This window comes from Pezoporus wallicus, unplaced genomic scaffold, assembly GCF_028554395.1.
Source record: "Pezoporus wallicus isolate ANWC-B61680 ecotype Strahan unplaced genomic scaffold, APGP_CSIRO_Pwel_v1 contig_360, whole genome shotgun sequence".
Taxonomy (NCBI): domain Eukaryota; kingdom Metazoa; phylum Chordata; class Aves; order Psittaciformes; family Psittacidae; genus Pezoporus; species Pezoporus wallicus.
Genome location: NW_026640059.1, coordinates 5,078,033 through 5,094,559, shown reverse-complemented (window position 1 = coordinate 5,094,559; position 16,527 = coordinate 5,078,033). Strand labels below are relative to the sequence as shown.

Below are 16,527 nucleotides of genomic sequence, written 5' to 3'. Positions count from 1 at the left end.
CAGAGAATTATACTGCTACCTTTAAATTACTCATTTTTCTATTACAGAGAGCTGCTCTTTAAAATGCTTTTTTCTCAGAACTTGCAAAAGTTTAAATTAGGAAAAACAGATTGGGAAACTCACCATATTTATTTCTACATTATCGCCTTCTCTTATTTTGATGGGATCTATTTCACAGGGCTTAGGAGACTCGCATATCTGAAACAAACAAAACTACAGGAATTCAATTTTTCAGACAGAAAGCATGGAAATGCACCTATTTAAAACCATATTCTCTCCTAGATTTGGGGTTAAAACTGTGAATAGGTTCTAACTATCCATAACAGCATGCAATAATCATACCCACTTTTGTGTGTGCCTTTTTATATGGATCAGTTACATAATGTATCATGTTGGTAAATTCTGCAACGTGTTAGAGGCTGGAGCAACTGTCATTGACCATTTTATTTTCAAGCATCTGCAGCATATATAACAAAAAGCAGCTTCTCCCACTTAACCAATTATTGCTCAATTTAACTTTTTTCTGGAATTCCCCTACCTGAATGATTACTGCTACAGAGGGAGCTGGAAGAAGAATGCTTATCAAATAAACAAGATACCCCAGAGGGCTAAGTGTCTGGAAAACAGTTTCAGTAGATTAACCTACCTCATCAATAACAGGTTTCAAAGTAACCTTCAGGTAGTGCTTCCCCACTATTTTCATCATTTCATCCACACACCGAGTTGCTAATGAGTTGCCTCTGAAGACTGTGTTTGCTTCTCTGTAAGAAAATAATTGATTTTACTTGAACAGCGAAAAAATAAGCAGCTCAGTTACAAAATCCAATTAATACTTTAGCTTGCCATTAAATAGTTTTGGGGGTTTTTAAAACATATTTCCATATATTTCAGTAAGGAAATAAAGATATCCAAGTTGCAACAGCACTCAGGAGCAGGAAAAAAATAAAAAGAATATTATTATAGCTATTAGCAAAACCAGAAACAGAAATAAAACCATAAGGAAAAGCCTAAAAAATTTTAGACAAAGGAAGTTATAATCCAGTGCTGAGTGTGAGAAAGAGCAACTGGAGAAAATTAACAAATAATGGAGACTTGTACCTCACCAACATACAATTCTTCCTCCAGCAGGCTGGTGAAAGGCAATCTCACAGCTACATTAAGTAGGATGCTGCTACACTAACTGATAAACTCAGACACTTTAACCAAAAGTTATTTAATCCAGGTTTATGCTTTTTTTTACTCATTATAGCTCTTGAAGAAAACAGAGCCAGCTCTCCAAAGTAAATCTTTCTCGTCTGAGAGATTTAATCTTTCTTTGTTACAGTTCAATTATAATAGAAAGGAATGTGTGCACTAAAATGCAGTTTAGAAAATTATTTTCCTCTTTCTACACCATTAAATTGTCTCACCTTATTTAGATCTGGAGAAAGTCAGCTTTGAAATGAACCATCCTGTGGTGACAAAACGCCTTCCACACCTCCAGAGGACATTACTTGGCACCTCAGTGGCCACTACTTGGGTTTACTTCATTTCTGCCCTAACCACCACAGAGATGTGGCCATACAGTACTACTTGGAAAAACGCCTGTGCTTGCTACTTTCAAGGCATGCAGGAGGATATGTACTTATGTATTTGCAAGGCATATTTGCAGAAGAAAAAAAATACCCCTCATTTCAATCACATACTAAAGGAAACAGGATAAAATTCTTGGCTATTTGAAAAATGCTAAGTACCAATCTGATGATCAGTAAACTCTGAAGAGTGGCCAAATATGACATTTTAAACTAACAACTGTGTACTCTTAGATACAATTCCAGACTGCTACCTTGTTATATTCAACTGCTCTCTAGCTCCAAGAAAATTTTTCCAGACAGCACAAAATCATTAACTCTGACTCCCAGCTTCAATGTCATTTTAATTAATGCTTTTTAGAATCTAGCATTAAAACGCAAATGTATTTAGTCAGGTTTACATAATGAGACAAAGAAATTGACATGTTCACTTAACAATGCTGTATCATTGAAACTCTATAAATAACTTAAAACTCTATAACATTGAAAACTCAAACTCAAAACACTGAAACTCTATAAATAACTTAAACAGGCTTGAGATCACCAGACATGTAATACATACTGGGTGTCTTTCAGATCTAGTTCTGCCACTGCAGCAACAAATGGAACTAGCTTATGGTGGTGTAGCAACAATCGAACAAGAGGCAGAACAGCATCATACTTGTCTCGACAAACTTCACTCAGTATATAGGCAGCAGACGCAGAAATCGGCTGTGAGAAAGAGTATCAAATCATTAGTGAAGTAGTTAAATATTCTTCATGTATTTACCAAATTACAGCTCAAATCTAACAATCTAGACACAGCTGCTTAACAGAAAGTTCCAGCATTTGTTGCATAACATGGCAATTAAGACTTTCCATTCTACAGAAATACTAATTGAAAATTTGTATTATTTACTCTATGCTTGACATTTAATAATAAAATTTGGCATTTACTCACCTTTCTAACTCTCCCTAAAAAATCAGAATATGGTTTTGTCACAAATCCAAGTAAGAAGCAGTAAACAATCACTTTACTATAATGGCATATACCTTTACAGGACTATGCCAACTACAATCAGAGCACATTAAAATACAGTTCTCAGTTCTGAAGTGCCTGTCGCCATTCTACAGTTGGTAATTTCAGTTTAAAAAATGATCAAGTGATATCATCTAAGCAAATAAGATTGCCTTTAACTGCCACTAGCTACTCAGCTCTTCCTCAATTCCAGTAGAATATTATTTGAATATCAGCTAGTAAAAATTTTAGTTACAATCTCCTTCCTCTTCACCTTTCTTCCCCTCTGCCAGTACTTCATCAATACTGATGTGACGTAAGGTTATAAAAGAGGTAGGAATATAAAGCCTGCTTACTATGATTTGATTCCTGTCTCACAATATGCTCTTTGACACAATGTCCATGTGAGAAACCCAGTCATGCCAATTAGCATGCTGGGGAAAACAGAAGCCATTCTGAAGTGGAATTAAAAATCAATTCTGAAGCAGACCATTTTTGGTAAAAGTGATTAGCTACCCCTTCAGAGTCAATAATGGATCAATGTTCCTGGAAAACCACTAAATCCATGGGGCCAACAGCAGCCAGTGAGAAAACGTTCAAAAGAGCAGCCAATCAGAAGCAAGTATTATATCCCTTCCAGTCACACAGCACAGGTTATTTCACTATCTCTGCTGCTTCTTCTGACATAAAAAGAAAATCTTGGTAGTTTGGAGCTCTACAAGCTGCTCCTCTGGTTGCGACAGAAGTAATTCATGCAAAGGCACAAAAGAAACATATCTAGATATGCATAATTCACAATATCTCATATAGGACTGCACAACTCACTTTAAGTTTTCATTTTAAAAGAAATTTTCAACACAGTACCTGAACATCTGATGATTTTAGCAGCAAGTTTCTTAGAGAACCGTAGTATTCAGATGGAAGCACACAGTCTTCAGTGTAACAGATATTTAATCTAAGTGACCCCAAATCATCAGTTTTAGAAGATTTGTTTCCATTTTCTCTTGGTTGAAGTAAGTACCTGAAAGCAACAGGACAATTCCAAAATATTAGATTCACATTTCATTAATTTGACTAATTCTACAATAAAGCAAAGTATCACATTTAATTTAGTATATATTAACTGAGTCTGAAAACTGGCAATGGAATCCACATTAAAAAAAAACCCTTGAGACACAAAAGGAAGAAAAGCAGCAGCCCTTGTTGCACCTTTACCACAAAATGAAGCATGTATTTCCTCCTATCTTTCCCAACAGTGAAATAGGATATACTTCCTGTAGCTCCACTGGGATAGCAGGAACAGTTAGAAATTATGTTTAGAAAATATGGACCTTCTCATTTTACGTCTAGGTTATATTTAGGGTGTTAGGACATTGCAGATGGAACAGCTAGTGTCAAGTATTTAAACAGTCTAGTCTGAAGCCACTAAAAATACATAACATTAACAGGCTGCATTCCTGAGAAACAAGTAAGGTTAAAAGAGAGAAAAATAAGTGCTTTTTTCCCCTATTCTCAATACAAAATATATTAAGCATTTCTTCATTGGCTTTTGCTGTAGTTCAACTGCATTCCAACAGGAGGTGCAACTCTACAAAAATTTTAACAGCTTTTAAGCAGTTTTAACAAATTGAAATAATCTTGATTTTTTTTGCAAACCTTTATATTTGTACTTCTGCAATAAGGAGCTCAGATGTTTTTTTAATAATCAGTGCATTGCCCATGAGGCCATGCTAACACAAAGTAAAACTGATTTACAAGGACTTCTATTTGACAGCATAAGTCTTAATCTTATTTTCCCAAGATTTAATACTAGTGACACTGTTCTATCTGCTGTACTTCAGCTGAATTAAAAAGCAATTCAAAAAGCTATATGAACACAATACACTAGTAATGCATCCATGCTTATACAAACTTTCTCTTAGTAGGTAAATGGAGAAATGCCATTATGTTAATATGGTCATACAGCTTTTTCTTAGTTCAGAGCACTGGCAGAACAAGTCTGTGTCTGCAATACACCATGTATAAAATAGAAAACAATCACATAAACAGTTATTATGTTTAGGATCACATTCAAGCAGTGAGAACAAGACCCAGAGCTCAAATTTGACACATGCAAGACATTTGGAGCCTGAGGTGGGTACATTTTGCAGAGCTGAAACGGTTTCTGGCCAAGACGTATCCCATTTAGCTCCTATTTGCCTACTCCCTAGGCATTTTCTACACATATATGCAGGGGCTTCCTCCACTCTTCTCTGCACCTAAAGGTTCACTAAAAGCAGAATATTCTACACTCTTTTAGGCATTTGAATCTGTTGCCCTCATCATTTCCTGCTGCTAGCATCAGGGACAGCAAAGGGGCTAGAGACTGGTTCCTGCTTGCAAGAACTTCAGAAGGGAGAGGTATTTCTTTCCCTAGTTCCCTTCATGCCTTACCCTTGCAGCTTTTAAAATTCCAAGCCTGCTCCCCTGAAACAACTTCAGGTTAGTTCCAGATCAGTTTCTGAACCTCCCCAAGGAAGAAAAAAAGGAAAGTCATACTCAATTACTTTAAAATAAACTCTTCATCCATCATTCTGGAATTTACTTGCAAGTGGCGCAATTCTGAGAAGTTTCTGGTTTGCTGGTTAGGCTGAAAAGCATATAGAGATCAAAAAAATCCAGGAAGCTTAGTGAAGGATAGTTACACTCAGTCTTCCCTTTCTTCACTCTCCATGCTTTCCCTCAAACATCACTTCTATTTTGTGGGAGTGGGCAGACTGGGGGAAGAGAAGAGCTAAATGTACCCTCTGTCAAGGTTGACTTACTGAGCAGGGAAGCTCTTTAGAAAGATGTTTTACCTAGACTAGAACAGGAAGACATACTTCAATTTATAGTCAGAATAAAACATTATCCTTTGCAAGACAAGATCTGTAGGACAGCAGCAAATTCACTTCTGAGACACCATTTCTCACCATGCTTGAAAGGAATCATTTCTTAACACCTTCACGGGAACTTTGATTTCTCCTAGAAAGACATCTTGTACCAAATTTCCATTATTCCAAAGGTCAACCCTGAAAATAAGAATACTGTTTAGTTTTTTCTGCCAAAGAGAAATAAAAACCTTCAAGTTAATACTAACTGCCTTACAGCACTAATCCACATGCATACAGGCAGAAAAAGTTAGAAATCTCAGTCCATTCTAAGTAAATCAAGAAGAATCAAACAAGTGGCTTATTATCCCATACAGAACAGAAAGGAGAACAGTGATAGTTAGACTCGCAGACCTTGCATCAGTAAATACAAGTGATACTGGCAACATATATGTATTCTAAGCAGTCTCCACCCACAAAACTGTGCACATTTCTTCTCAGGTAACTTTTTACCAGATGTATTTACATATCCCTATCCAGTCGCTAGAATTTGGCACACTGCAATGCCACATCAACACATGCGCTTTTTTTTTCCAAACAGCAGCTCATATGCTTATGACCTCAAAAGGAATCACAGACTCCAGACATGCACCTTGGGTTTTTTCTATTACTTCTTACCTCTCTGACATTTCTGAGAGACAGCAGTTGTTAAGAAGAATAAAAACAAAACAAAAAACAACAAAAGAAAAAACAAAAAACAAAACTAGATTTGTTGGGGCATGACTATTTTTCTAAATATATTTGCATCTATAATGAAATATACAATTCTAATTAAGATTTTCAGGGAGCTAATAGTTAAAAATGCACATACCAAGTTAGTTCTACAATGGCTATTGAAACTAAGCAGCTATAAGCACTAAATTCTTCTTCTGATGCCTGCTAGGAAACATGCTAGCCTTGAAGACTACGTGTCATTCAGCAGATACGGTGCATATATACGTGTGAGCACAATAAAGAAAATAAATTAGAGCCCAGGGGCTCTCAGCAGTTCTAGCTACACAGTATAAATACAGACAGAGCCACTCTTAAGTGTAAAGCGGCAGAAAAGGGTTCAAAGATCCAACACAAATGTTTCTCCAAAAAGCAACACAAAATTGTAACAATCCCATGAAAAAAAAAAAGGGGGGGGGGGGGCTATTCCCTCTCTTTTTACTAAACCAGGCAACTACATTTGAAACCATGGACTAGCACCATGTATGTTGTCATCCTCCAGTACAAGTTGTATTACCAGTTCTGACCAAACTAATACATATTAACAGGTGGTCTTCACACCTCTTTCACTCGCAGGCACAGGAAACAAGTTTAGGCTGCTAGATACACTCTACCACTATTTATTTCAAAAAACAAACAAAACACCTTTTATTCAGTAAGAGGCACACTAAAAGATTGAGTAATTTTACATGTTAGAAAGCATCTGTTCTACAAGTCTGATCAGCAATTTTCTGTAGTTACAATAAAATACATTTGTTGTCTTGATGACAAACTACTAGGATTTATTAATAATTAAGCACTTTCTAATCTATGTGACTTACCTGACTTCTAATTTCTCAATATCTTCTTCTTCCACCTGAAACTGGGACTTCTTGGTGTAACTGCTGGACCTGGTTACCTGCAAGTAAATTCTTCTTTTTAACTAACTTTTTTACTGTTATATCATGGATATCAAAAAACAAAGAAAACCCTCCTTCTTGAACACTGGTAAATCACTACTGTTCCTTCTAAAAAGAAAAAAGTTCAGTTCACCAAACAGCCTTTTGACTAAAAAGCAGGTGAAAAATGGGTCAAAAAATATTTATGGTGGAGCCTGGAGTGGTGGAGCAGCAATCTATAGATCTATTGGGGGGAGGGGGAAGGAGCAAACAAAAATCAACACAACAAAGAAACAAAACAAAAAAACCCCAAGAAGCAAATATGACAAAACTGGCAACAAGTTCTTTGGTTTCAACATCAGCCCCAAGAATGCATTAAAGTTAGTTCTGAGATGTTTTAAGGAAACAACAAATAAGAAGCTCACTCTTCTTGCCCTATACCATCAGTGTAACTTCTTATTTTAATTTTCATCATTTCTGGACTGATTACATTCTCAGTTTAACTCAAACAAATCATAAGTTATCAAGTTATTAGAGTGGTTTGGGTCATGTTTTTACGCTAGTATCATACGTCCTAAGAAATTACATTCAGTATCTTGAGAAGGCCAACTGAAACACATGGCATATGTTGGCACTCTATGCATAAGTATGAAACAATTTCTGAAGTCCCTCAGCAGGACCAGGATCTATATAAACACAATAAATTATAATGCAGGTGAGGCACATAACAGCTGCACTGCTTCCAACTCTTAGCCAAACAGTATAGTATGCTTACATACAAACATAGTTTTTATTACAGAGACAAATCAGAGGAAAATTCAAACTTGTAACTTGGTTTCTGTAACTTGGTAACTCACATAGAATTAAAATCAAATCAAAAATAACAAAAAAAATGTCATTTTTAAAATAAAATAATACAATTAGCCTTTATTGGGTACAATCAATTCATTGTTTTATTGAAGTAGTAAGTTGGAGGGGTTTTTAGCTCACTGTTCTTGAAAATATTTGAATTCCACAGGATAGGTTAAAGTTCCCTCAAAACTCATAATGGCAACAGATGCTGTATAAATTGATTCAAGATAGTCTTCACATGTGCCTATGAGGAAGCTATTTTTCACACAAAATCTAAAGGGGAAAGCTATTGTCTGGCAACCCCCAGAAATTTACTTATATTTGAGAGGCTAGTGAAAGCTCTTCAAACTGGCTAAAGAGAGCTTTCTTTCTGTGCTAGGTACTGCTATGTAGCTTGCTTAAAAATATTTGAAGGAATACATAAAGTAAACAGGCAGAATACCACAAAAAAAGTTACCTCAAAATAAAATGTTTCGTTAAACTGCGGATTGCTTGTTTTCTTCTTTACTTTGGTCTTCTTTTGGTCATTCCTGTTCCAATGTGGTAAAATTTTTTACCATAGACAACTTAAACACACAATTATAAAAACATTCTATTGTCAAGAAAATCAATGCATTAAAGTTAAAAAACATTTTTGTCATTTTAGAGATCACTTTGATCAATGAAGAAAATCTTAAAATGAGTTAATCTTCACAATATAGTTTGAAAAGTTAAAATTTCAAGTGGTGTATGTAGTTAATTGTGCAGCTGCCCAGCAAAAAGTTTCTATTTCATTTCACAGATGAGTATAACTTACATATATCTAGTAAAATATATCAACAATTTCTAAAGCATTTCAAACTTCAGCCTGCAGACAATTTCTTTAACACTGCTTGCAGGCTACTAACACAGATTTCCTTGTCTTGTTCAACTGCCAATTTCTGTTTTCCCACCCACCCTCTTTTGTTGGGGAAATACCCACTACCTCTTTACAGACAGACGCTTACACCAGCCACTGAACGTGTTGTTTGGGAGCAATCACTGCTAATGCTAAATAGCACAGGGTTAAACAAAACAATTGCTCCTCCCTCCCTTGTGAGGTATGTGTATATATATATACACACACGCACATATATATACACACACACACACATTTTTCTTTCACATGTTTTATGAAAGAATACAGTAAAAGGCTATGATAGTGTAAAATACTTTCTAAAAGAAACAAATATAAAACGGGGGAAACAGATGCGGGAAAAGAAAAATCAACCTAAACACCAACTGTTTTCAGGTGCTGGCCATATAAATATTCCAGTGATGATACATGAATCACACATGCATGAGATGGGAAAATCTTAACCAGGCACTTCTGTCAGATTTGCACATATATTCCCCTACCAACAGGGTAAATATTCTGTGGGACGAACATTCACTCAGTCCCATCTGTATCACAGGACCAAAACAGGAAATATATGTCAATTTACCTTCTTTGGCAATCAGCACCATGCTTCCTAGGTATAATGGTTAAAACCCTAGTTCTCCTAAAAAAAAAACACCAGCCAAAACAAAACAAAACAAAACAAACAAACAAAAAAAAGGACCCACCACCAAAAAAAAACAACCTAAAAAAAAATGTGATCATGTATTACCAAGGAGATAAAAACACGTCCCATTTACTTATAGATTACTCGGGAACAATCCCTCTGAAGTGTTTAAAACACTGAAGTTTGCTAGAAGATGTTCTGGTACTATCTTAAATACCAGAGACAGTAAATGGACTTTGGTTTGATGCTGCAAGAAAGAAACAACTGAAACCTAGCTTATTTTAGATGCTATTGAACATGGAGTTGCAGGTAGTAAATGTGTGAGATACGGGATTTTTCTTAATTGGAAAACCCCAACAGTTTTTCAGGATTACTGATCCAAACAATGGAGACATTTAGACTGCGGGGAGTTTGAATGTAGAATCCTGAAGGTGCTGGCACAGGTAGGTCTCAGCAGAATCCCTGCTCTTGCTTCCTCCCAGTTGCTAAACATTTGCTGCAAAGAAACTCACCCATCAAGGAAAACATGCAATGGATGAAGGTGAGTGAGCAACTGACTCTATCATCCCATACAGAAATTTGACAAAAATTAACAGGAAGCACAGTGTAGACATCAAGAATCCAGGGCAAAATCTGAGTAGAAAGAACTGAGTGACAAGTGGTTCTTGACTAGTGCAGGCCATTCAGAGAGACTAAACATCTTCACAATCTTGAGAATATGCCAGGGAAGAGGAGAATACAATAACAAAGGAAAATGTAATGTATGCAGAAAGCATTTTTAGATTTCTTTTTGTATTTTAAAGTTTTTGCTTAAAATCTATGACTTTCTTTTCCAGTTTAAGATCATAGCATTTTAGATTTATTAATTTTATTCTAAAATGTTACCTGGAAGGCCCCACAAGAGAGACTGTTGCATAAGGGTCACAATTCTGTCCATTTATAAGAGACAACCCATGGCACTCCTTTATACTAAAAGGAAAATGGAATCAATAGATCAGTGAAGTAATGGCTTTGGCTTAGAAAAGCAAAACCCTTCCTAAAATCCTTTCCAAAAAGAAGATCTTTTTAAGTCCTGCTGTATTACACAGTAATATACATTGATCCAGCTTAATGTATGTACAGCAAATAGAATGTAACTACAGCTCTCTGGATGGTAATAAAAGGCAATACTCAAATGTACCAGACTTAGGGGGCTCTGTGAGAACTAAATTCTTGGAACTGCTTGACAAAAGACATTCCAGTATCATACATGCATGGCAAAATCCTAAGTAAAATGAACTGCTACGTTAGGGGAAACTGCAGACTTATAAATTTGATTTCTCAAAGCACACAGAAAGCTACTGGAACTTGTATTCAAGTATTTTGTTTTGGATAAACTCCATTCTGAGTTGAAGAAGCTGAGAAATGCAAAGTCATATCCTGAAATTATATATATCCCGAAATTATATTTAAAAATCAAACATCCAAAACTATTAGTTCGTAGTCCTAGCACATCTAGGTTCCATCCATACTGTTCAGCCACAAAGAGAAAATCAGTTTACCTTTGAAATAGTGTTTAAAGTTTATTTTCAAACTCTTTTCACAATAGTGCATTATCAGGGTTAACCATCCCTTTTTAAAAATACTGTTTTCTCCATAATTCACACAGTAGGTCGTAAGCTGGTGTTTAACAGATACATGGGATGGTTAGAAAGTAATGCTCACAGAGGAAAAGACACATTTTCTAGACCTTTTTCGAAAGCTTGCAAACAGTTTGGATCACCACAACAGTAACACAGAGCTGGGTCAGCAAGCTGACAAACCTTCAGATTCTGCCCACATCTGAGCATTAACTAAAACCAACTGGAAAAACAAAAGCAAAGCATTTTGTAAAATTACACAGCACAAACCAGACATTCTACTAAAATAATGTGCTCATGCAGCCATGCACACTATGGTGGTTATCAAGTCCAGAAATATTCAGCAGATTACAAAATTTCATAAACAAAACAAGATCTGAATATTATATTCCTGTTCTCTCTTTTAAAAATTGTCTATTTTTAATAATGTATTGCAGGAATTGAACCAAATTAATGCAAGTAAGGTTTGGTTGCCATAATTAGCCAGCCTGAATAACATGTAACTTAAGGAGAGAATGGAGTTTTCTGATCTAAGTTTAGATAAGTAATCAAATAAGTGTTCTAATGCTAACACATGGACTATGAAGTTGTGCAGATAAAGTTACATAGCAGCAACAGTAGCTACACACTGTTGTTAAGTAAATGCTTTCTATGCTGTAGAAAAATAGCATTAAAAGAATAACAAGAGCTGCAAACTCTTAACACAAGTGGGGAAACAAGAGACATTAACAGTCCTGTGCTGCCTCAGAACTCCACCCTCTTTGGAGTATGCATGATTATAAACCAGATGGTATTTCCCCCCCAAAAAAAAGTCCCTTTGTCTTAGCCAGTTCAGGGAACATTTTGTGCTGAACCACTGCACAATCATTTGTTATTTTTCTTCCAGTTTTCAAGCACATGGCCTTCAGCATTTCAATAATTTTTGAATCACAATGAATCCTACAGTGATTTCAAACCCACCATTTAAATGGGTTTTTGAAATGCCCAGTTTCATCAGCATTAATCGATTCCTCCAACACACACATGACATAGAAGAGTGGCAACAAAATTAAACTGTCTCAACTTTTCAGTCCTTTGGGGTATCTGATTTGAGGCATTTTGTGTCACTAAACATACTACCTCTGCAGCTCCCAGAGCTTTTGGGTTTCAGGTGTGAATGCTAAAGATACCTTTAAGCCAGCCTCAAACTGAATTTCCTAGGAAATTCATAGCAGATAGATCAAGTCAAACTTACCTCCACAGAATTCAACTATTTTAACAAGAACAACACAATTTTTCTCCCTACAGACCCACGTTCCCCAAGCTCCTGAATTTCTCTATAGCAAGCAGATTTAAGTCCTACAGAAAGCAGTTTCTTTTCTGATGTAGAAAGTTTCTCATTCCTTCCCTCATCACTGTATGAATGACCTCCATACTTGACATAATGATCCTGTGGGAAAACGTTTATTGTCGTATCAACAAAAACTGATCACGTTGGGAAAACGTTTATTGTCGTATCAACAAAAACTGATAAAAAACGTTGCCCTACTTTTGCTTACAGAAACAGCTTGTCCCAGCCTCCCTGTCTTCTTACAGCTTAACTGCAACATACACCAAACAAACACTTGTGATTTTCTGCAAGCTGAAAAACATTTTACTTACAACTACACAGCCTTGCAGCAGAATTAGAATCTCCAGACTCCTCATACAGATCTGTTGTTTAAAGCTGATTTCACACTCCAATCAGTCTCCCTGTGTAGGCAGCTCTAGCATTCCCTTTTCATTTCCTGCTCAAGCCCCACTTCTGCTGCCAGCAAGTAAGGTCTACCTATCTTAGACAGCCTACTTTCTCCAAAATCTCAAAACACAAACAATACTCCAGTTCCCCTGGCCATCAACTCTGAACGTTCCCAAATCTTTCTTTTTCAGACCCATCAGGCTCAAGAATTTGCTCCAAATTTCTCTCACCTCCTCCCCTTCTACCTCTCACTCTAAGCTAGGCAGTTATCCCTTAACTCCAGTTACTGTCTGGAGACATATTACCTGACAGCACAGCTAAATCAACTGAACTGCACTGAAATGGTTGATTCTCCTCCTCTTATAACTCCTGACTTGTATATGTGACCTAGAGTGATTCTGTTTAATAACATTATGGAAAGCTATTTAGGTTTTGAGGCAGTTTTCAGTCAGTTTGGCAACCTGAATTAACCTAGTTGTGCACAAGATCACACAAGCTCCAAAGGCTGTGAAAAGCAAGTAGCCATTAAAGGTAGGATACCATTAAATCAACTCAGCACTATCACACTGAATTGCTACTCCCTAGGGGCTCAATACACAAGACTGAATCACTGCAGATAGTTTTAGGCTACTGAACAGGCAGCCTCCAGCAAACACGTTTAAAATTTTAAGATGTATGAAGTAGCTCAATTAGATGAGACTTAACAGAAGTGGGAAAGTGCCACCTAAGCAAGCTACCAGCTAGCAAATCTTGGGGAATGCTGCCCTTCCCTGAAGAATCAGGCAAAGTGCTAGAACTGCAATCTTCTGCAACAGCAAAAGGAAACACAGACAAAAAAAATCCACCAAAACCAGCAAAAAACCCCTCAAAACACTTTGATCAATTAAAAAAAAAAAAAAGCAACGAACCAACCAACACTAAATATACTTTCCTATTCTGACAACCATAATACATATATTTCTACCATATGGTAAATGTTTCAGCTTTGACAAATGGTTTCACATATCTAGGCTGGCACAAGCAATTTTCATTGAAAAAGCATAAATGCATAGAGTTTAAAGAAGCAGGCAGGAACTTAAAAGCTGCCTGTATTTTAAACTACTACATCTTTATGTAAAGTGTAAGCAACACCTAAGAGAAGGACTTCTATTTCTCAATCTACTGATCAGTTACCGTGCAGTGTAAGGGACCCTTCAGTTTACATTAATTCTTGCTTCACAACTCAGCAGTTTGTTCTGCAAGAGGGGTTTCATACAGGAAATATGAGCCTTTCACATACAACTGGCATATATTCAGCTCGTAAGATGGAAGTAAGTCCTTAAACTGACACAGCCTGCAATAAACCCCCTCGATGACTGAGGGACTTGACCTCTACCAGTCAAATCAGGCCTCCAATTGCAGAAACTAAGTAACTGCGACCATTAGGATTTGTCACTTCATGTGAGCAGATGAAGTATAAACAGAACAGTAACAAACTGACAGGTCAATTTAAGATACTACAGTGTATAATTTTTAGAAAAGTAAGTAAAAAAAGAAAGAGATGAGATCTAGCTGCAGTAAGCCATTTCTGGCTTTCAAGTATTTCCACCGTAAATACATAAAACTCTTTGTTTAAGAGCTGAAGTCGCGTTAAACACAGAGCAGGCAAGTAGTACTATCTAACAGCCTAATTTGGCAAGAAACCATTCAAGTATCATCTGCTTCAGCAGCAGTAAATATGCAAACAACAGTCATGCAAACTTGTTTTTACCGATTCCCACAAAGAAAAGCTTTAAGCATCTATTTTTGAAATGTGCTACTATACATGCTGCTGTGGTTTTGAACAAAAGAGCCTACACTGACTCAGCAGTTAATCTCTTGCATTATCTCTTTCCCCTCCTCATTCACACATTAGAAAGGGAAACAAATAGCTCCAGAGACAATACTGTAATTCAGAAACAGTACATGAGTGCATCTGCAGGAAATTTAACAGCAGGTTTCCAATTAATAAAAAATTATGTATAAAAACAGGGTTTAGCCCACTGTAAGTAGTCTCTAAGACAGCACCTCACCAAAGGAAGATTAACTTTACGCTTGTATTTAAAAAAAAGTGTAAGCCTTGAAGCTGACTTTTCTCCATGGAAAAATATTCTTCAGTATCATGTTTTTAGAGCTCTCACACAACCTGAAAGACCTAGCTGGCTTCACAAAGTCCAAACTTCAGGAAACTGGTCGCTTAATCTTGTGTTGTGAAAGTTATAGCTACTGTATTTAATCTTTGTAGAATTTCTGTACTCTCAGGGAATACATATTGTGGAAATCCATTAGAAACTTACTTATGCATGGAAGCCAGCACAGGTATCTAGAAATTTCTTATCCTACATAAAACTTAACTGGTGAAGGTTTAAAAGTCTCCCTGCCTCATTCCATTGAGACATTATTAATTTGGACATGAAGTAAAACACATCTCTGAAAGGGAAGTATTACAGCCCATGTGAAGAATTTTATTTTTTTCACTATTTTTTTTCTTTGTACAGTACTTTTTCAGTTTGGGATAGACTGAGAAGAGGCAGGGACAGAAATATACATCTATGCCTACTGTTTGTCTTTCTTTACTCAGTCACAGCTCTGCAACTTCCTATCTTTCAGCTTTGTTAAAGGGGTTACTGGTACAACTAATTCTCAGGGCCTGGTGACCAACAACACATCAGTGAATGCATTGCTTACTACTTACCCTTAGAAATCTACAAAATAAGCAGACTCCTAAAAAGCTTAAATTTTCTACTAAAGAACCTCACCTGTATATTCTGTAAATTCCTCATTTTTTAAGATCAAAAGGGTCTTAAAAAATCCCCTCACACCCATTTCTACAATACTATAGCAGTGAGAGATTTCTTATTTCTCATACTCACATGTACATCCAAAACTGTATTTATATACAATATATTACTTATACAGTGAATCATTTTGAGGCTTATCAGCATGTGTGATAAATACTACTAAACACTTTCAGTTTGAAGAACTTTAGTGCATTTCATAATCTCAGATGAAGACAAAGGTACTGATGTAATACTGCAGCATTTAACGCACAATCCTCTCCCATGTGGCAGTGAGTGGGTGAGCATAGCAATCACGAGAGAACCCTGGCTTCCTTCTGATCATTTATCTCCATCATGAGAAGAGATCCTGAGAGGGCACGGTGAGTAACCCACTTCCTACTCAAAACTGCTGTCTGCAACAGTAACTTTCTAAAGCAACTTTTCTTCATCCTATGAAAAACCTAAACATGTCTTAAAAATAAGTTAAAAAAATTAAAAATAACTTGCACTAGAGTGCATGACTATATAAAGTAGAAAAAAACCCCTAACATACCTATCAGAAAGTTAAGTTGGAAATAAAGCACAAAATCATAAAGCTCCAGTCAGCTTTTGGTAGCACAAGAGAAAAGCTCTTCTCATTCTGTTGGATACAAAATAAGTCGGATACAAAAATAAGAGAAGCAGGACTCACAATGAACCAAGCTGCCACCTACTATACAAGCGGAAACACTTCCAGAACTATCTTTAAGTTACAAATATACATTGACTTCAAGCACATTTCTACATTTTAACTGAATTATCAGCCTATAACAGCCACTAAAGCACTACCAGTTTCACTGGCTTAGCTCTATCACAGAACTGGCTTCCCTTTTCATGCAAAGTAACAGAAAAGCAGAAAGATTATTTTGCTAGGTTTTGCTCCAACTAAGCTACTCATCTTGGTTTAGATAGC

At 36.4% G+C, this 16,527-nt stretch overlaps 1 protein-coding gene across 3 annotated transcripts in view; it reads right to left on the bottom strand.

The window, feature by feature from the left end:
- The window catches only part of RASA2 (RAS p21 protein activator 2), a 51,210-nt gene that overhangs the window by 11,736 nt on the left and 22,947 nt on the right, over positions 1-16,527 (bottom strand). For 2 of the 3 annotated variants that reach the window (XM_057417115.1, XM_057417117.1), the window contains exons 6-13: positions 10,327-10,410; positions 8,376-8,448; positions 7,010-7,086; positions 5,520-5,618; positions 3,433-3,589; positions 2,134-2,282; positions 647-761; positions 124-213 (exon numbers count right to left, since the gene is read on the bottom strand). In XM_057417115.1, the coding sequence (XP_057273098.1) occupies positions 124-213; positions 647-761; positions 2,134-2,282; positions 3,433-3,589; positions 5,520-5,618; positions 7,010-7,086; positions 8,376-8,448; positions 10,327-10,410 (844 nt within the window). The remainder of the gene's footprint in view (positions 1-123; positions 214-646; positions 762-2,133; positions 2,283-3,432; positions 3,590-5,519; positions 5,619-7,009; positions 7,087-8,375; positions 8,449-10,326; positions 10,411-16,527) is intronic. The other variant, XM_057417116.1, reaches the window with a different exon arrangement.